We start from the raw sequence: 20,703 nt of genomic DNA on the forward strand, positions 1-20,703 counted from the left end.
TTTGGTAAACATTACAAAAACTGCGACAAGTAGAAAGCCACCGAAAAAAAATCTACCAACTTTCTCTTTTTAATTCACCCCAAATTAAAATTTTTCGGCTTAAATTCTTCCTAAAAATTTAAGCGGACAATTCTTCCAAAAAAACGAGGGTTCCCAAGCAGAAGAAAAGTGAAAGTCAACAGGGAAACTTTTTCCGAGAAATAAAATGAAATGTGTCTACTACTAAAGTTGTGGATGGATTTCGTATGGTGGTTGAGAGAAAGTTTAAAGGATGAAAAGTAAGTAGATGCGGCCATGGCGACGAGAAAACTAGTTTCAGGTCGTCTCTCCTTACTTTCTTTACTTTACTGGCAGTGAAAGCAAAATGGTATCGTATCGTCGGGGTGTTTGGGAAGAAAGTGAGCCTCGAATAGAATGGAATGGTGTGGATGCTTTGGTTTTGCGCGGCTTGGCCTGACTTGAATTGTGGATTGTTGTCACGTGTAGGTGTTTGTGGTTTTAAATGATATTGGGTGTCTGGGGAGATGAAAGGGTGCGTGAGAAGAATAAACTAATTCTTATATACTCCTTCTCCTCCACTTTTATTAGGACAGTGTAAGCGGACTCATCGCTAAATACTTGGGGAACGGATATTTAGACTACTTGCAGGGAAAATGGTACGGACAAATGCCATGTTTCTCTAAAAGTCAGCAGGCCGGAGCCAGGGTAAGAAGATCAATGACCTTGTTACGTATATATAAATAGGAAAAGAAAGTAGACAAAATTTACGGGAAAGTAATGATACGGCGGGATTGTTTGTGGTTAATGTTTTTTCTATTTGGAGAAAGTTATCTCCTTAATGAGATTGTAGAGCAAGGGGAAAACACAAATTAATAATATTGTGACAAGGGTATTTTACTTTACCGCTTATGTCTTTGTCTTGCAGGCCTTAGGGGTGGACGCGGTGGCGGGATGTGTGATCATGCTCGGGGTAGCAATGGGACTCGGGATACTGATACTTTTTGTCGAGCATCTCATCTTTAAACACGCGTTGCCTTTCTGGCGAGCACAGCCCAAGGGGACGCTGTGGAGGTCGCCGAATCTTATGTTTTTCTCACAGGTAAGGAAGGAGTTTACTGGGATTTTTTATACCTGGTGAATTTTGTGCAGTGGGGTGAGAACGTGCGGAACAATAATGCTCACCGGTTACATGGAGAGGTCACGTTTCGGTGTTGGATTCTGTTTATTTTTGTTTTATTAAGAAAAGCAAATAGGTTCAATATTTGCTGTTGAAAAACAATTCAAAATTTAATGGATTAGTGAAAAGACGCAGTAATATACACGCTTGTAGTTTTAACTATTTGTATAGTTCATATAACCTGATTCATTAAATTCCCAGAATAAATTCCCGGATTTGTATCCTTATAATTTACCAAGGAAATTTTATTTCTTATCACGGACTACTCCGCTAACACTGTTTTAGTCATGAACGTTTTCAGGTACACACATATTATTTTTTGGATTACAACAACTTTCTCTGCACGACATTATTCTCTTTCTCTTCCAATTTCTAATCCTTGTCTCGTTTTTATTGACACAGACAAAAATAAACTTACACAATTGGATTCTACCAGAAATTTGTAGAGTTTACAATCTTGCCAGATTACGGGTGAAGGTCGTACAAATAAAGGAGCGACACGATAAAAATACTACTTTATCACTGGGAAACAATGAAACTTGGTTTCGACAATGTTTTTCCCCCACCCTCGTTTATTTTCTTTATTACCCTCGCCCAGCGTGAAAACTTTGAATCAGCAATATTTCCATTTTTCTCGTCGTCGTAACTTGGCAGCCTATCCTGTGGAAGGAATCTGTACATACATACCTTCATACTTAACGAGCAAGAGAAAACATGTCGACAAGACGCTCCACAATTTCAAAGCTTTTCATGTTCTTAATTTTAAGCGCTTTGTCTCCTTCTCTCCTTCGTTACGAAAGTAAAAACATTTTTAAGAAGATTTTAAAGAATTCCATGCATCATGCAAATCTTACTTATCTCTTTACTTCATCATTGTTTCATCCACTTATTTCATGAATTCGTTGAAGACCGGGATTCGAAATACCGGTTGAGCAGACGAAGCTTGAAGGAATTTCTTCTTCTCCTCCAAGAGAGAGAAAGGAATCCCGTGGCTACCTCTACACAGTCGCCACCATCACCGCTGCCGTCGCCGCTGCCCGTATCAAAAGTGCACATTCAGAGAGATGAATCGTTTCCCGAATAATAATTCTACTCCTCAAGTAGTACACAAAGACCAGACTAGAAACAGATAGTAATGAATGAAAGTGCGCAATTTGGTCGGCTTTCTCCTTTTCGTTTTTCTCTACAGATTCATACACCGAAATATTCTAACTGCTTTCTCCTCCTTCGTGAAGAAAGACCAAGTAATTGTGATGAGCTGGGCAGAGCTGTACGATTTTTGAACATAATCGCCCTCACTCTGTAAGGGAGAAAATAGGGGAAAGCATAACATTTCATCTCATCTCCTCCTCTCCAGTTGTCTGTCTTCAAGAGTAACACATTACAAGGAGGAGAGGAGAAGAACAGTTCATGGTTTAGCTGGGTAAAGAGAGAGAAATATAAGGAGGCGGAGGCAAGTCTAAGACTGAGAGTGAAAGTGTGGAGGATTAAGTTGAAGGTAAAACCGTCCCGTTTTACTTAAACTGATCCACTTAAGCGAGGAGTCTGGTCTGCTATGGATGGTGGTGTGTGTCTAGGCTGGAAAAATAGCGAATCATCTCCCTTTCCTTCTTATATTTCCACTTGTAAGTCTGTCTGGCTGAGCAGTGCACGTATCGATCCCATACTTTCTTTCTTTCTTTCCCGAATCTTTCTCCTTTCTTTCTTTCGCTTCTTTCTGGCCACAAAATTTTTCTACTTTCGCTTCTTGGACACGATTCACATAATATTTTAGAACAGAAACATTCCTCACTTTTCATTTTCAGGCGAGCCTGTCATTTTCTCTTCTTTCTTTTAAAAATAGGCGGATATGGCATAGCAGAAATGATTCCCTTCATTTCTCCGTGGTGGATATTTATTTAGGGCAAGCAGAGTGAAAGGAAGCTGGTGAAAAGAGTTGAAAATGCTACTCACTTATTGTTCGATAAAGAGAGAGAGAAAGTGGTGAGTGACAAGTAGACCTTCTTCCTTTTCTCTCACGATAATATTTTTATAGAGAGGCGAGATGCTTTCGAGGTGGAATTATAATTTTAAGCTTCGCTACCTTTGAGTGATCCCTTGTGGAACAGAGGTTTCAAATAATTGTCAATATAAGCCTCAACACGAACAAATTTTATCCACGCAACGTAAAAAAAATTCTATTTCTTTTTATTTCCTGGTTAAGCACACATCATTAAGTTTTATACTGTGGTATTAACGTCACCCTTTATTTTCAATATAAAAAGGGGACTACTTTCACCCTGCTTTTGACTACTTTCTTTTTCTCTACTGTCCCATTATCGCCAAAATAATCCAGTCTATTATATACGAATGATGATTAATTAGTCAAAAAAACTTTCACTCCCACTTTCACCCGCAGACTACTCTATTCAGGGTTTGATAATAAGAAAATTCAAGCATAATATTATTATTAGTTCAGCAGCAGCGGACAGAAGGGTTCACTCAGTCACTTTCTTAATGTCACTCAATATGATCCGGTAGGCAAACCAGGATTGATTAATTAGCCACTTGGATCGGATCAACTTCCAGTCAGATTCTTCTGTCTTGCTCCTCGCCTAGAGTCGTATGTTTGCATGCTGCTCTAGCGAAACGGGGAAATTAAGATGGGGCAAGGAAGAAGTGTAATCCGATCGAGTGAAAGTTGCAGCAGTTGTTCGTTCCCTTGCAGATGGTTGCATTCCATTAGATCTTGCATTTTTTGCACTTGGCTTGGGCAAAGTTCCACTTATTTTTTTATACCAGGGCTCATTAGTAGGGGAAAGAAATATTTCAAGCTTAGTCAAGTTGACACGTAGGGAAAAAAGTGGAAGAAACCGTGTCTATAAGATAAGCCCGATGATATGATTATCTACATGGGTTTCTTTCTCAAATAGAAATAAACACTGTATTTTGTCCACTTCATTTTGCACTATTGTGTTTTGCAAATAAAAAGTATGCATTTTTCTCTATTGAGAAAAAAGCAAATAAGTAAATGTGCAACTACTTTCAGCACCTCGTGTCTTTCATTCCTATATTTTATATTATTCTTCTTCTTCTTCTCGCATATCTCTCTCTCTCTTTCCTTTGATTTATTAGTGGAGAAAGTAAGAAGCTTCTTTCCCAGAAGAGAGAAAGCACATCATGATTTCCAAAAAGAAAATGGTAGCAAAGCCAGACAAATTCTTGACTTGACTCACTCAAATTCTCCATACAACTGCACATCCCGTTGTTATTCCAATCCAACAGGCTTTCATCTTTTGTATAAAGAGAGATTTAAATTTCAGTGGATTTCGACTCATGAATTCTTCTCCGTCTACTTGTAAAAACGTGGAAGCTTTTTCTTGCTTTCCCCTCCACTTTCTTCTGACTTTCTCTCTCTCTCCCTCATTTTTTCTCGACTTAGTTAAAGAATGATGATTTGATTACTAGGAAGCAGGACGAGATTGGCATATAAAGGGAAAAGTAGAGGAGAGAGAGAGAAAGTTGAAATCCAAACAGAAAAAAATTCTTCTTTCCAACACAAACTTAAACTTTTATTCGCGATGACATTTATTATTTTATGCTGAACATCCCGACGTTTAGCTGGAAAAGCGTGGTGCAAACTGCAGCCAACCAGCCAGGATGTTGTCCAAATCTCTTTTGACAAGACTTAAAAAATTCGTGGAAATAGTATTGAGGATTTAGCCACACAGTTATATTTTACGTCGAGCAATCACAACGAGACGTGGGCGTCGAAGACTACTGTGACGACATTGAAAAGTCAACACGAAGTCGTTTCGTAGTAGTGAAAGTAAAGCGTGTTCTTGGGCTAAATCCAAAATTTATGCGAAGGATATGCGAGATTTAAGAAAATAAGACTCGGAAGAAATTTGGTTCACAGTTTGTCAGCCGTTTTCACTGTTTCGTTATTTTGCTTTCTTGCACGGGTGAGATGAGCCGTCTCGCTGTCTCGGCGGCTGGCTGTTGTTAGCGTTAGACGTCGTCTCAGTCATGTGGCGTGACGTGATTTCATGCAAGATTACATAATAATCCGGTTCCTCTCCACTTTCACGACTGCTTTCTCCTCTCTAACGACAATGACTACACGGATTTCCACATCTTGTTTGCTTTGTATACTAATTTGAAATAATGGTGATGATGATTGTGTAAGTGATGCTATCGTAACTTTATGTCTTTCCTCTGTTTACAGAAATTGTATCGATTCATCAACTGTGTCGAGCTCGTGAGTCCACATCATGCGGCGAAGGAGCTGGCAAAAACCTTGAGACAAGGACAGATTACGTCGCTTTTTCAGAAGAGTGTCAAAAGGGTCAATTATTTTACGTTTACGTTTGCTTATATAAGTCGAGATTGAGATGAGGGTGCATTATTTTGATGCAAATATTCATTTCAATTTCGACTCGAAAAACCTGTCAAGTTTTTAACAGATAATTTTAATGTCTGATCTAAAACCAACATTGATAAGAAGATATGCAAACTTAACTGCCCCATAAAAAATTACTATTTTAAATTATTCATCCCTTAACATGCCTAGATTTCAATCTAAACTTGACAAGTTTCCACATGCATACATTTATTTTTGCGTAATCTTCCGATCGCAACGTTCAACGTGGTCTTGAATTTTTCCCAGAAGGAACATGAGCAAAGGCGGAGGAGGAAGAGCAAAGCCCAGTTTTACGAAATGATCCAAGAAATTAAGAGGTAAAGTAATACATGTTCTTCTTTTGCCGCATATATTTTTGCTAAATTTTCTGTGAGAGAAAGTTGAGATCCCTGTTTTAAAATAAAGCCAAACTACACTCTAAAATTTCTAATCAGACTAAACACAAGCCCATCTCGTAACTACAATTCATTCCTGACACCTAAGTAAAAAGCGACAGAATTTACAAATTGTGCAAAATTGTGTAGACTTTCTCCCTCAACCGCACCACACTCACACTCACTCACTCAATTCTATTCTATTAAGGGAAAACAAATTCATATCGCTGAAACGGTTGGTCCGTCCACTCCACTAATCACACTTCCTAATTGCCAGCCTGTCCATTATTTACGCCACAAAATTAGATTATGACTGAGTCCTGGGAAAGTTGAAAATGAAAATGCACAATTTTGTCACCCAACGTTACAGTATCTCACCGACGTATCTGCAAATATGCATGCACACATGTGTGTATTTAGGAGATAAAAGGTACGGATGTGAGAGAGACACAAATTCGGATGAAAAGTCAAAGTGCACCCACACCACACCAGAAAACCAGAGGATTGAAACAAAATGTGTCTCCTTCTACTACCTCACCCGAACATAAATATGAAACGGAGCAGGAACCCAACTATGGGGAATTTTGGGCCGAAATGGAAATAGAAACATTGTCATGCATAATTAATAACGCCCCCTGAGAGACCAGACCCTTACTGCTTCCTTCCTTCCTCTTTTCCCACATCCCACCACCACCACCACCGATCCCGTGTCATTACGGGCCAAGAAATATATACGCACTCCACTCCACTCCACCCAACTTTCTTTCTCGGTGGAGTACATTATTATAAAATAAAAACAAAAGAGCTTCTCCAAAACTTTACTCAGTATGTGTGCATAGGAATCCGCAGACATACATAAAACAAAATGTATGTCTACACTCTCTGGGGTAAAATGGAGACAGAATATTATATTTTGGCCGAGAAACTGGGACAAGTACCGATTTCGGGGTGGGTAATATAATGGCTTTTTAGATATATGTGGTATGTATGTACCTGGAGAAGAAAGAAAGTCAAAATCATCGGGGACATGAGAAATTTATGAATTAACAAGATCTGATTTTAAATTAGTAAACTTTCTCTATCTCAAATTGGATCGCGTTTTAAGGAAATTAATGAACTTTTCTTATCCGAAATGGAACAAAGCGCCGGGCATATAAATTTATGCTATTTGTTTGAGTAAAATGTGAAATTAATGCTGTTTCAATTTCCCTTTAGAGTGCAAATGGCGGAGAAAGCTGTGCCCCCCACGTTTGGAAATAAACGTCCCCCTGCAATCACATCTTCTGTCGGGAGTCGCGACGACGAGTCTTGTTCTTCCGCCGTGTACTCGATCCAAGGTCGTCTCGAACGTGAAGGGGGTGGTTCTTCGAGTTCATACCTCCCGCCACGACTCCTAAGTGCGGCGCCGGGCGGGGAAGAAATCCTAATCGCGGATTACCCCCCTTCCGGCGAGCGGATCGGACCTCAAGGAGCCGCCTCTTCGTTAGACGACCCTCCATCCACCTCCGCCTCTGACACTGGGGCGACACAACGACGACGAATTATTCAGTGGCGCCACCCCCGTCCGGGTATCGTTCCGTCGCCCATGAACCCCACGAGAGGAAGGGTCGGGGGCAACCTGAGCCAACAACAACCTCCCGGGATTCTACGGCGGGGTGGCGGCGGAAGTGGGGGCAGTTGCGGGGGTGGTCAAATGCTGGAAGTCTCCACCACCACGGCGGAGACGAGATTCAGCAGCAAGGCCAGCGGGACGGCAAGGTCGCCTCCTCCCCCGCAGAAAAGAAGGACGGACAACAACGACACGGAGGACGACGAGGACGACGACGATGGTGGATTGAGTGACGATGACGATGACGACGTGGGGGAGGGGGACGAGTATGAGTGGTACTCCCCGTTGGACAAGGCCGACTTGAAATCCTTGAGTAAAAACCAGATCATAGAAATGTGGCGAGCCTCGGAACTCGATTTACGGAGACAGCTCAGCCAGGCGTTGAAGGCGAAGGATGAACTCAGTGTGGCGTTGAGTAGGACGGACACGCCGGCCATGATGGTGGAATTTGATCAGGTCAAACTTTAGTGTTGGGCGGGTGACCGGAAGTCTAAGGCAACGTGGTCTGTGAGCGTATTTGCAGTGTGTGTGACGATCCCAGGAAGTGAAGTTAAACTCGTGGTCTGGTCTTTAACCGGAAGTGAAAGTTGAAACCTAAGACGACGAGGAGTAAAAGTTACAAGATTCCGAACGGCAGGAAATAAAAGTTAACACTACCGAGAAAAAAACGCAAAAAAGTCGAAACCCAAGCCGATAAATCCATTCCTTCAGCCTAAAATCTAATAAATCCACCAAAGAAAAACGACCAACTCACCACCAAAGTGAAAGCTGGCTCATCCTCCTCAGCAGAAGAAGAAATAATGAAAGTAAAAACTCTCACGACGACACAACCGTACCTTTTTTGGCTCAATCTAATTAATCGAACCTATATTATATAAAGGAACAATCAATCATTTACAAAGATACATAAGACGAGTCAAGTCAAAGTATTGTCCAATTAGTTAGGCTATAATCTGATTAATGTAATTAATTAATTAGTTAATCAATCGTCTCACATATTAACTTTTCGAGACTGCAGAACAATCATCAAAGCCTGGTCTGTTCTTAAATTGTGACTGCAGTATATAACAAAATCAATCCTGAACGTGCCCCACATTTGGAGTACGTTCAATTTATCTGTGCATTTATCCAAGAAATTAAATTATGTAAAATGTATTTCTTGCATAATAATTCTTAGACTTCCACTCTCTTCAACTTTATTAGTCAGTTAACTAACTCGTTCTTGCTGTTGATGCCAAAAAGGTAAAAAAAAGAAAGTAATTGGTGAAAGCAACTTTCCCAAATTGTAAGTAAGAATAACTCATCTAATTAAAACTGCCTGTGCTTTCTCCTCCAACTCTAACCCTGTAACCTTTGCCAATTCGATGGATTTTATTACATAATAGGGAAACTTGCATCATCCCCACTTTTATACTTTGTTGTTTGTTAATATTGCGTAATGCATCGTAGCCAAGAGCAATACTCTGCAGTACGTTTTGTGCGTAGTATGTAAGCATTTCTACTCCATTTTCTACACTGTTGGAGGGGAAACTGAGAAAATAGAGTAATAAATCGTCTCTAAATACAAATAGATAATACTTAAAATACGACGAAGAGATAGCAATTTGTGATAAAATAGTCGCCTACAACAGGAAACTGTTACTGTTACCTTTCAAATTGTTCATGTTTATAAAATTAGCATGTTTATCAAAATAATCTGTGTATCTATGTATGTATGTACAATTGTGTGCTGTAACTAATTACCAGGTACTTCCCCGAACAATCATAACAGCGAAAGTGAGACTTAATTAAATCAAAGGAGGAAGAAGAAGAAAGCAACAGTTTACACAGAATTTCCCTCAAATTTCTCTCTACAAATTTCCGACAGTGAGACCGACACCCAACAAAATAAATAATCATAATTTAACGTGTCACATCACACAGGGCGAAATGAAGGAAAAGAGTAAATAAATGAAAGTAGTGAAGAGAAAATAAATAATTTTCGTGTCGCTGGTTGTGTATTTTCTGTAGTCAAACTTGTGCGAAAATGAGACAGCTTTAACTTTCACTTAATTTTATACTACTTTACTTTCACTCTCTCGGCATGGGAGAGAAAGTAGAAAATCGAGTCGCTCTCTGTCTTGGATGATATATCTGTTTTATCCATATATTTCTCCAACCAGTATGAACACACACATGCAAACTCAAAATGTGCCCCCAAGTATATAAATAATTAAAGAAAGTAATTAAGATTTAACACAGTAATTAAACAAGTCATGGATGGGAGCATGTTGGTTATACGAGGAGGAGAAGAAGAGAAAGTAATAAATGGGCCTTGCCGTAAATTAGCCGACTATGAGGCTGAACTATGAGGCCGACTATTCTTCTTACTACTTCAAATAAGCACTTTCACTTGCAGAGTTGCATCATAAATCCGTAATACGAGACTGCAGTCGGCCTATCATATTCGCTTCGGTCGTTCGTTCCTTCCCTCTTCGACCAGCGGAATTGGGACGGGATTGGATTAAATACGAGTGAAGATGGGAATTTATTTTGAGAATTGTTAATCATCGTCGTCTCCTTCTTCCCGAGTTATGGTGGCCTCTCAGATTTATATTTTATGTAATGAATCCGATTTGGAATGGGTTGCTTTGGCAAGCGTGACCCGTCCTTCGGCTGCATGAGTCAGTTTGATGTAGTTGGAATAATAACTTTCTCTCCGGACCGGAAGGGACAAACCGTCAGAGAGAGGAGCATATCCTGGAAGACTCCTGATCCTGCTGCCATATAAATGGTTCTCCTCCCTCACTACAAATTTACTTGTTAACAAACTTTACTAGATGGGAGGGAGGAAATAATGCGGTCAAAGTTGAGCCATTACTCAAAAAACGGAGCTGCTGTATCCAGATTATAATGCAATAATATTCTGAATTGTTTTCTTTTTTGTGGGGGTCAATTTTTTTCCGTCGGCTCTTCCCGTCACATTATCCAGCATAATCACGTTGTGCAGACGATGACAAGTTAGTTGGTCTCTGCACAATATTATTTTTATTGTGATCTTGGCGTGTCATCTGAAGAAAGCGGTTCGATAAGAAGAAGAAGAGAGGAGAAAACTAAACTAAAATAATCTCTCATTCTTTTCTCCCCCGTGGACAAGGGAAAGAGAAAGTAAGTGAAAGTAGGGCTACTTTTGTGGTCTTGGCTGACCGGAAGTCAGACGACACACAACAGGACACATCAATCTTATCGGATAGTTGTTACTGGTCGGGGCCTTTTCGACAGAAATGTCTCCCAACGAGATAGATAAATCCAATATAAGTATATCAAATCCGTGGGGGACAATATTTATTTTTCTAACGAGACGACACGACCCCGACGCAATAATGGAACTCGATATTCCTTCCTCGTCCCGTAAGAAATCGTTGGGGGACTGGAGGATTTGTAAAGTGAAAGCGGTGTGTCGGTCAGGATAAAATAAAATCAAGTGATTCTCCCGTCAATTCAATATATTTCAATTACCACGGTAAACTAGATTCTTGTACACAGTAAAAGCCAAGCTCTGCTGCTATCAATCTGGTTAGGAATGAATTCAATCTGGCCATCCATCTCAGACGGCGAGGAGAAGAAGACGATCGACTTACTTTCACCGGCAGGTTTTCCTTCAACTCTTCTTCGAGTTAAGATGGATAGAAGAACGAGTCCCTCAAAAAAGTTGTGCGCTTTCACTCATTCATTTTACGAGAGGGAAAAGAAACCTCAATTCGATCAATGACTTTTGCAATGACGATGTTGTTACTGGTCAACCTGGCCGGCTCAGATTCAATTCCTGATAGACACCGAGTACAAAGGGTAATCCAAATAAGGAAAATTTGGAAAGTTTTCTTTCCAGGAAAATGAGAAAGCTTTACAAAATATAAATGTAAGAAACATTCGAAAATTCTAGGTTCTACGAAATAACGCGAAACAACCAAAATTTCCAGTTAAACATAAGCATAGCTTTCAGTTCCGTCGACTCGCTGTTCTCGAGTATCTGAAGAAAAAATAAGTAAGCCTCCGTTGGGCAGCTTCGTATACCCCGTGTCAGGTTTAGATTAAATCGCATGACGAATGAATGGATCGCTTTTGTTCAAAATTTTTGCTAGAAAATTGCATTATAAATTTGAGAAATGCAAGTCATTTTTCGCGTCTCTGATTTAATTACTAAAATCAATTAGGGTTTCCATTTAGATATCTCCTTGACATGTTTTTGTAAATAGCATCTTGATTATGCATAAATTTTCCTCTGCATGTAAAATTTCAGCTTACTCTACCAATTTATAATAGTTTAAGTAGATTGTTAAATGCATAAAAGCACATTCATACCGTGAAATTCAGAAAATACATGAATATCTTAGACAAGTTACATCATATCAAAACAGTTAATTACACAATTAATCGATGTTAAAATATAATCAGTTAACAAAAAAATCCAACGCCTGCATTGTGTCATTTTCTTGGATGCCTACGACAAGAACATTCTACTTATTTATTCTTAGGTCTGACGTGTACCTTTACCAATTCGCAAAATATGGTGCTTACCCCCGACTTAAATTACCCACGCTGGTCAACCTTGAAAACTTATCCAACATAAACAAGACGTATCGAAGACGAACATACAGACACGCTGGTCGCTACATTATCCCGCCTCGGGGTAAAAAACACTTGAAAAAAGTCCTCAAACTGCTGTGCATGCAGCACGAGTAAGTAAATGAAAGTAATGGGAGGGAGCCGAACTCTTTAATTTCCGGTCGAGACTAACTCATCTCTCGTCATTAGTTGAACATTGAACAACTTGCTTTGCAAGTCTGACTTTTCGGGCGACCTCGACGCCAAATACATAATAATAATGCTCCTCATCATTCCTGATTGCATTGTCGTCGTCGTCCTCGTCGTAATTTTGTCCCAATTATTGACACTTCTCTCTCTCTCTCGGCCGGAATACGGAGGCGTTCCTTTAATCGAATCCAATCCAATAATAAACGTCAAGCGGCACAGGGTGAGACGAAGTGCTAGTAAAATCGCGCCTCTTCCCAATGTTTAACCAAACAGCAAACAATTCAATTTCATTGTAACGCAGGCCACCCATCTCCTCAGGTCGTCGAGTTAGCAAGTAAATTGTAGCAAGTAAAGTTTTTCGGGTAGTTACTACTCGTGGCGAGGAAAATGTATGTATTCCTTAACTTTCCGCACTTTCACTCCTTCCACCATTTTACTTATCTGCCTATTTAATTCGCAAGTCTCGTCTCATTACAATTGGGCGGCCGTGGTGGTGGTGGTGGTGAAAGTAGAGGGAAAGTTAAGTCAATACTGGGACGAGATCAGCCTGGAAATTAGAATCTAACCGAATCCATCCTAAACCCCATTCTTCTTCTTCTTCTCCCGGATTCTTCTTCTCTCTCGATCAATTGAATTTCAAACGGGTCGAGAAAGACAAGAGAAAAAGGAAAATAAATGAGGAATTAGTGATAAAAAGAAAGCATTAATGCGTCCACACTGCTGTTTTTTTTCGTATACGAAATGAGTCCAGAAATCCGAGAGGAGAAAGTCTACATAAGTGGGAGCAAGTGTTTAAGTCTTTTTATTTCATTTTCATCCTATCAGTGACACGACGGAGAAGAAGAAGACGACGAGCAAAATCCGGAATCTCAAACTTTTCCGTTCCATTTAGAGAGCCAGCGAGAGGGAGAAAGTAGTGTCAAATCGAGCTCAAACACATACAGAAGAAGAAGGACTACTTGGTGATGATGAGGGTTTGAGTGAAGAACTTAATAGGATTCAAGGTAAAGATTAGACCCGACCCGGCTTATTGTCTCTCTCGTCCTACGTACCTACCTGCCTACCCACCTACCTACTTACACCTCGTATTTGAATCTACTTTACTGCGTACGACCAGCTTTAAGTAAGAGAAAGGACGACGACTAAATCCATCCCAGTCATTAATCTGTTGAACTAAAGTCTTAATTTATTCACGGCGGGACAACCAACATCTGTCCACCTTGACTCCGAGACGACTTTCTCCATCAGCACTTTCGTTCCCCAAACCTGACGAGGTTGCAACCCGGACGGAATTTTAAGTGGGGAGAGAGAAAAACTCGGAATGAATTCACGCATGGAGGCATCGCCCAGCTAAATTATTCTCGAGAGACTAATCTACAAGTTGAATGGATTCATTCAAGGAAGGTGCGGATTTTGAGTGCGGGTGAATTAGGGAGCGGAGGAGGAGGAGGAAAAGGTGTTACGAAATGTAATGACGTTATCGGATCGGATTAATAAAGGCTGAATGGAAAAGTTTCGAGATGGCTTATGAATCGACTGGGTGGTTGGTTGGTGAGGTTGGGTTGGGTTGGGATGAATATTTTAGGGGAGAAGAAGAAGGAGATGGAAAAATGACTGACTGCTATGCGGTTGGAGAAAGGAGAGTGTATTATTATGCCGTTTTTTTTATTTGCGCAGGTTTTATTACGCTTTTATTATTTTGTGCGGAATAACTTTCAACATTTTTGCGTATGCTGGGTGAAAGAGATTTATTATAGAATTTGGGATAAATGGATGGGGATGAGGATGAATTGCATAACTTTGCATAATATGTAGTGTTTGCCGTGTTAGAAACCACGTGCAAGAAATTAATGCATGAAATTGTTTTTTTTGCAAGGATAGTTTCTTGCAGTGGTGAAAGAAATGCAAGAAATAATGGCCACCTAGAGGAGGATCCATATAATTAAGTGTACTACTTAAAGGGTACTTATTTCTTGAATTTCTTGCATCTTATATTTCTTGCAACTTCCTCCCGTGCAAAAAATTCCGCAAACGCTCAAAAACTCAAACACTGCTAATACCTAATAAATTTAAGGATTTTTATATTCCCCACATAAATTTTGGACGTGTTTATTTCATTGAATTGTTTGCATTTCAATATTGCATTGGCGAATTCCTCGCCAAAAGTGTTCATGCATTAAACATAAAGTACATACATACGCTTAACTTCTCCTACCCATTCCATTTCGCATAAAAGAAAAACCACCAGCGATAATCAGAAAGATAAACGAAATCCTTTAAAGAGCAAATAATTCACGTTGCCCCAAACCGAAAAAAAAGAAGTTAAAGACTCGCAGAAGATAACGAGTCAGCCAGAAAATGGTTTACATAACGTGAATGGATAAATGAACAAGTGCTCCATAAAAGTGATGCAATTGCTCCCCATTCAACTTGTTGTTGCCTGCCTGCATTTACAAGTTGCACCACCACGATGAATAGCTTAATTCAAGCAGCACCAAACCAGCAGCAGCAGCAATGGTCTTAATGAACACACCCTTCTCGTCCGTCCGTTACAACTCCATTGTTCGTTTGTTGTCGCAATTTGAGCAGCAGTAGCGAACTCGTGTAAATAACTATTTCCCCGTAGTCAGTTATATTATTGCCAACATGACTACTTTGTTTGGACCATTTTCGCCCTTATTTACTGTTATGATTATGATACGGCATACATAAATACATCCATCCATACATACATACAACGCGAAAAGTAGTCGTAGTAGTAATAGGAAAGGCTGCTGGGGGTCCATTAGTCTCCGTCGTTTTGCTCCGTCCCACATCCACTGTAAGGAGACGACAAAGTAGACATTAAAGCCAACTTGGAGCTCATTATCATTTGCTCCTCAAGTAGCTCTCGACTCCTTTCACCCGACCTGAAGAGAGAGAAGGGGAGAGAGAGAGAGAGAGAGAGGGAGAAAGTGTGTCCAATAAGGGCCCCACCAGACCAGACCACCCAGAATTGCATAGGATCCGTCCGTACCCATGCAGGGTATCGATTACATTTACCCGATCCACAAGTAGGTCGACGTCAACCTCGACCCGATCCGGAATCCATGGGTCCGTTCTTGAATTGCAAACACTTTGGCACACTTGTGACCACACCGACTCGACTCTTGCTCCTCATTTTGGTCCTCCTTCAGCAAGAGGAGAAAGGAACAGCTCAGCAAATTGGACCAGGTGGAGAAATAATCAGCGGTGGTGGTAGTTGGTCGTCATCAGATTGTCCTTTCGGAATGTATGGAATGCCACGAGGAGGGAATGAGGAGGAAGCCTGCGTATGTTTGAGGCAAGGTTTGTGGGCCGTGATGACGGACTATTGCACAGTTCCGGTCGAGATGCACGGCGTGGGGGGAGTGGGCAGGAGGGTGTGCGTTCTGAAGGAGGGGAAGGGAAGGAGGAATACTAGCTCGGGTGGGGGGCAGGTTGGTTATGTAGAGATTTTTGGATGGGCTAAAGCTGCATTTTTGCAGGATTATGTAACTTTATCCAGATTATCCTAATCTGTGCTTATCTCGTGTTTTGCCATGAAAAAAATGTTATGCCCACAGATTCAACAACTCTCCAAACTTTTGACGTTAGCCGGTCCACCCGAAGCGGTCCAACTTTCGTCCTCCATGCACAAATTGATCGAACGCTTCGACCCACATCCTAGCGTCATTCTTCCCGACGACGTTTACCCAATGCGTCCACGCTCGTCACATTTGGAGGTAAAATGAGACTCTGTTCCTTCAAATATGAGACTCTGTTCCTTGTTCTGTCCAAATATAACTTTTAATTCCTCCTCCAGCTTCCGCATGGATCTGGACGACACCCGTGTACACGAAATTCTGCCTCCTCCACACCACCCCCTCGCCTACAACGCATTACTGCACCTTCCAACCCGTCCAACATCCAGCCGGATCTTTTCTCATCTTGTCTCACCTGACTCCTGCCCCCGCGACGGGATGCGACCCCGGAATGCCCGTCCTCCGCCCCACGAGCTGCGTCGCTCTCACCACCAAAGACCAAACTTGTGACCAAGCCGTCAAAAAGGGGAGGAAGTCGTCGTCCACGCCAAAGTTGAGAAACTCCTCACCGAGACGGCGGACGAGGACGATATCTTCTCCGTCGACAATTTGTTCAGCATGTACAAATTCTTGACGGAGGATGACGGCGGGGGAGATAATTCTGTGGTGGTGAAGAGGGCGGATGGTGGTGGTGGTGGTGGTGGCGATGGTGGAGGGGATAACAGCACCAAAACTGCTACCAGAGAAATAGGTAGGGTAATAAAACTATGGGGTTTGTATGTATTTTGTGTCAAGCTACTGAAATTCACGCTGTCTAAATTTGCAATAATTCACTGCTACATACATTTTATTTTTCTATGTTCATTTCGCTTTGTGATTCTGTCCCATAAATTTTGCACTTCGCTACAGTAATTTCTGCAATGTCAATAATAATGTAGTTGCAAAAAGTTGAGATATTGTCATCCTCTTGAAATCCTGTTTGAAAGTTTTTGGTTTCCAGCTTCCTCGTACAATGTATGCACGGTCATAAAAATGAAATACGTGTTACTTGTCTCTCGCATGCATGTACATATTTGTTCGAGAGACATTACAATAATCAAATAAATTTTATGAGGTATGAAAAGTGTTGCGAAAATGTGTTATGTACGTTACATTTTGCACTCTGGCAGTTTATCTTTGTTTGTTGGATGTGTATGTATTTATTTGTTACGCTTTCACCCGAACCGACCCACGACCCAAATCTTGTGCACCTTTTACTTTCACACCAAATCCGGTCACGTATTCGGGACCAAAGAAATAAGTCGTTTCTTGCTTTCTCTGCTGATATTGTGCGCGGTGTGAACCAGACCGGATGTGTGATTCAATACGTCAAATATTTCGTGCTGTTGGGTGGTTGGTATTATTTACATACGTAATAATTTTATTGTTCCGACGCCATAATCCGATCCAGATGGTCATGCTTCGAACAACAATTCGTCGAAATTACTTTTGCTGTTTGATGAGAATGAGGACAACGTAAAGTCAGCCCTGGACGAGATCGGGCACAAACTAATGAGGTACATACATAACTACATAAATGATGATTAATTCTTTTTGAGTACTGATGATTTTAATTGCACATACTTTTTGTATTTTTTGAGGGAGCAAATTGACCAATACGTCGATTTAGTAGTAGGTAAAACAGGCCAATTTTATGAAAATGTGTAAATAAAACCTACAAATTTCGTAATTTGTCATTTTTACGGTAGCCCAATTGACTGGAATGTTTGATCCTGGCGCAGCCTCTCCACAAACGCCCAAGGATCGCTATCCAGGTACTAGAATTACTTAATTTATAAACATCGTAATTAAGGAAAGTTATCTATAACCAGAATTAATTTCCAGTGCTCAAGATTCTGGATAGGATAAGACTCATTATGCAGGTGGGTTTGAGACGGAGTTTATTTTTTGTAGTATTGTTTTTCTGTATTTTCAAATTTCCAGAAAACGTGTAGCCCCGTGAAAGCAGAATTTTTTGAGCTCGCATTAAACTCCTTTCTGAAAGTGCAGCTAGAAAGTTTTCACGTAAAAGAGCCCTACATCAGCCACGCTGTCTTTGTCAGGATTGAGTATGCATTAAAGAACTGCTTGGCTGCGGCGAAGGCGCATGTATTTGGACAGGATACGAATTCTACGTCAACTTGTGATGCTGGGGGTCGGGTAGGGTCACAGTACATGATTTGACATTAATGACACGTCTTGCATTGAACAGATGTGTATGTAAATCTCACTTTACGCAATTCCAGAATGATAAAACAAGTAAAATGTTAGATGTTCACGGCGATGGGAAAGAGATCGTCAAGCTGCCGGAAACACCACCCTACGCGGTAGGGGTACTGGACTCTGGCGCTATTAGGGAGCCCTTAATTGGTATCTGTTGTCTGGTTTTAAATTTTAATTTTTTAAAAATTTAATTTTTCTAATGTGTAGAAACCGTTTGGAAAATGTTGATTAATGCTCACTCGTACTGTTACCCATACTTCAAAGCGTACTTCAATGATCACCACGCCCTCACCGTGACCCTGTTACCACTTTTCAATAATGCGATTCAAGATCTGTGGTGAGATCTTTCCATTATATGAGAAAATTCTGGAAATTTTAGAGATTCTGATACTTTGTTCAGGTTGAAGGAAGGCGGATATGATGTCGACCACCATCGCCTCTATGGAGGCATGTTGGGCGACGTGAAGCGCGTTTTGGAAGATGTCGACAAGTACTTAATACCAATAATCATTTGCTCAATACATATATTAATTAGTCTTCATAATTTTGTCCAAATTTTCAGCTGTGTTTCCGCATCTCGTCAAATCTCCCAATACCCGTGGTACATGTCTCGCCCGATGCGAGATTCTGGAAACAAGTGGAAAAGAAAACGTCGCCGTCGTCGAGACGCTGTCGACACTGGCCTTACAACTCGCTCAAAATACTTTGCTCCCTCCCCCGTCTGGATAAATGATGGCCACACGCTCTGCCTTTTCGACCCGGACGACCCCGTCGCCTTCTTGGGGAAACCAATCTGCACCTGAATTAAACACACACGATTGTAGGAAAGTACAAACCGCTCATTACAAACCCCGCATTACAAACCGCTCCTTTCAAGCCCGGCTCCTTACAAACCGCTTATTACAAACCCGCTCAATATAAACCCTACTCATTACAAACCCTGGACACTATAAACCCGAAAAGGTAATTGGTGAGTTGTAAAATAATCAAATATTTAAAAAATGTTTTTACAAATCTGATTGAATGAATTAATTTTTATATAAAACATGAAATTTTGCGCAAACTTTTTATCTCCGAACGCAAACTACATTAGCAGTGAGGGAGAAGGACAGAAATTTATTTGTGCCTAATTTCTGACTTGTAAAAAATGATCAATTTTTTAGTGCCCCAAGCTGTTTGCTTCAAATTTCCTATAAAAATCACTTCAATTCATTCACAAGATGGATGACTAGTATGTCCCAAAAATATAAAACAATGGAAGTACACTCTTAGGAAACTGAGATTAAATCATTACTGGCCGAAGTACATACATACATAGACCGGTATGGTATAGTAATAACGAACGTTACCGTTTGGAAATTTTAACATTCAGAAACAGACTATCACCAGCCACAGTAAATTACTACCAATCCAGTATGGAAGATAAACGTACATAGACTGTAAAACATATGGTAGCGTCATACACGTACTTCGGCCAGTGATGAGCCTATATGTGAATATCCAGGATTTTTTACAGTAGTTATATATTTTTAGCCCGAGTCAGGGCTTATGGAACCGTCATGTCCGTCCGTCTGTCTGTCTGTCCGTCTGTCTGTCCGGCACGATAGAGCCAAAACGGCTGAACCGATTGACTTGAAATTTTTACCATATGCATATTGGACAAAGTTAGGAAACGAGTTCGAAGATGGGCGAAATCGGTCCAGTGGTTGACCGGTGGGGGTCATCGGAGTGGGTGGGGTCTTATGCACCAAAATTTCAAAATTGTTGTAGAGAGCTGAAATTTGGTACAGAGGTTGCTAATGGCTCCTAATAGAAAAAAATAACTTCAGGTTGGAAAAATTTTCATCATGAGTGACCCTATGGGGTGACCCATACCGATTTTTAGAAATTGTTTTAAAAAGATGAAATCCGGCACAATGATACTTAATGACTGCTAATTAAAGAATATGAAGTTAAAAGTGAACAAAGTGCAACCAGACCAAAGTGACCAGAGTGCAATCAGTATGGGGTGACCCATACTGATTTTTAAAAATCGTTATATCGAGCTGAAATTTGATTTGGAGGCTGAATAGCACATACATACAGCTTAGAACTTCAGGTTGTTAAAGAAGCCACTGGTCATGGTGGTCAAGGCACATGATTTGTAACTAATTCAAAAATTTGGTACCAAATAATAGAAACTATCTAACAAACTTTTAACCATCCACAACACGGAAGTTGGTGATATTATGTCGGTCAGTTCGGAAAAGAATTTAGAAGCGGGCTCTGACTTATTGAGTCAGGGACTATGTCCCTGACTCGGGCTATATGGAGTCTGCACTGTAGGTTTTTAAGGACTTAATTTGTACTTGAAATCACAAGAATCACGAAAATATGAAGAGTGTATAGTGTAAGGTATATTGTTATTCCCTAATCTATTTATCTCCATGTCCGTAACGCTTCATTTCATTTGCGAGTTCGCTCCTTTGAGAAGTCTAAAATCGAATTTTTAAAATGAAATGAAATCCTATTTTTAAAAAAAACATTGGGAAAACTTGTTTGAA

The 20,703-nt window shown here is 40.5% G+C and overlaps 2 protein-coding genes across 3 annotated transcripts in view; both read left to right on the forward strand.

The window, feature by feature from the left end:
• LOC118436410 overlaps window positions 1–9,889 on the forward strand; it is a 34,620-nt gene extending 24,731 nt beyond the window's left edge. The window contains exons 19-23 of one of the 2 annotated variants that reach the window (XM_035854478.1): window positions 589–705; window positions 926–1,099; window positions 5,385–5,504; window positions 5,826–5,896; window positions 7,169–9,889. In XM_035854478.1, coding sequence (XP_035710371.1) covers window positions 589–705; window positions 926–1,099; window positions 5,385–5,504; window positions 5,826–5,896; window positions 7,169–8,030 — 1,344 coding nt within the window. In that variant the 3' untranslated portion in view covers window positions 8,031–9,889. The remainder of the gene's footprint in view (window positions 1–588; window positions 706–925; window positions 1,100–5,384; window positions 5,505–5,825; window positions 5,897–7,168) is intronic. The other variant, XM_035854479.1, reaches the window with a different exon arrangement.
• Window positions 9,890–15,096: 5,207 nt separating this feature from the next.
• On the forward strand, window positions 15,097–19,797 carry LOC118436467. The gene is made up of 13 exons (XM_035854631.1): window positions 15,097–15,177; window positions 15,244–15,814; window positions 15,941–16,099; window positions 16,180–16,649; window positions 17,349–17,454; window positions 17,539–17,573; window positions 17,647–17,712; window positions 17,783–17,820; window positions 17,882–18,097; window positions 18,184–18,307; window positions 18,368–18,497; window positions 18,561–18,650; window positions 18,723–19,797. Exons 4-13 carry the CDS (start codon window positions 16,517–16,519, stop codon window positions 18,961–18,963), a joined length of 1,179 nt encoding a protein of 392 aa, XP_035710524.1. The 5' UTR covers window positions 15,097–15,177; window positions 15,244–15,814; window positions 15,941–16,099; window positions 16,180–16,516; the 3' UTR covers window positions 18,964–19,797.
• Window positions 19,798–20,703: the final 906 nt, after the last annotated feature.

This window comes from Folsomia candida, unplaced genomic scaffold (assembly GCF_002217175.1).
Source record: "Folsomia candida strain VU population unplaced genomic scaffold, ASM221717v1 Fcan01_Sc008, whole genome shotgun sequence".
Lineage (NCBI taxonomy): Eukaryota > Metazoa > Arthropoda > Collembola > Entomobryomorpha > Isotomidae > Folsomia > Folsomia candida.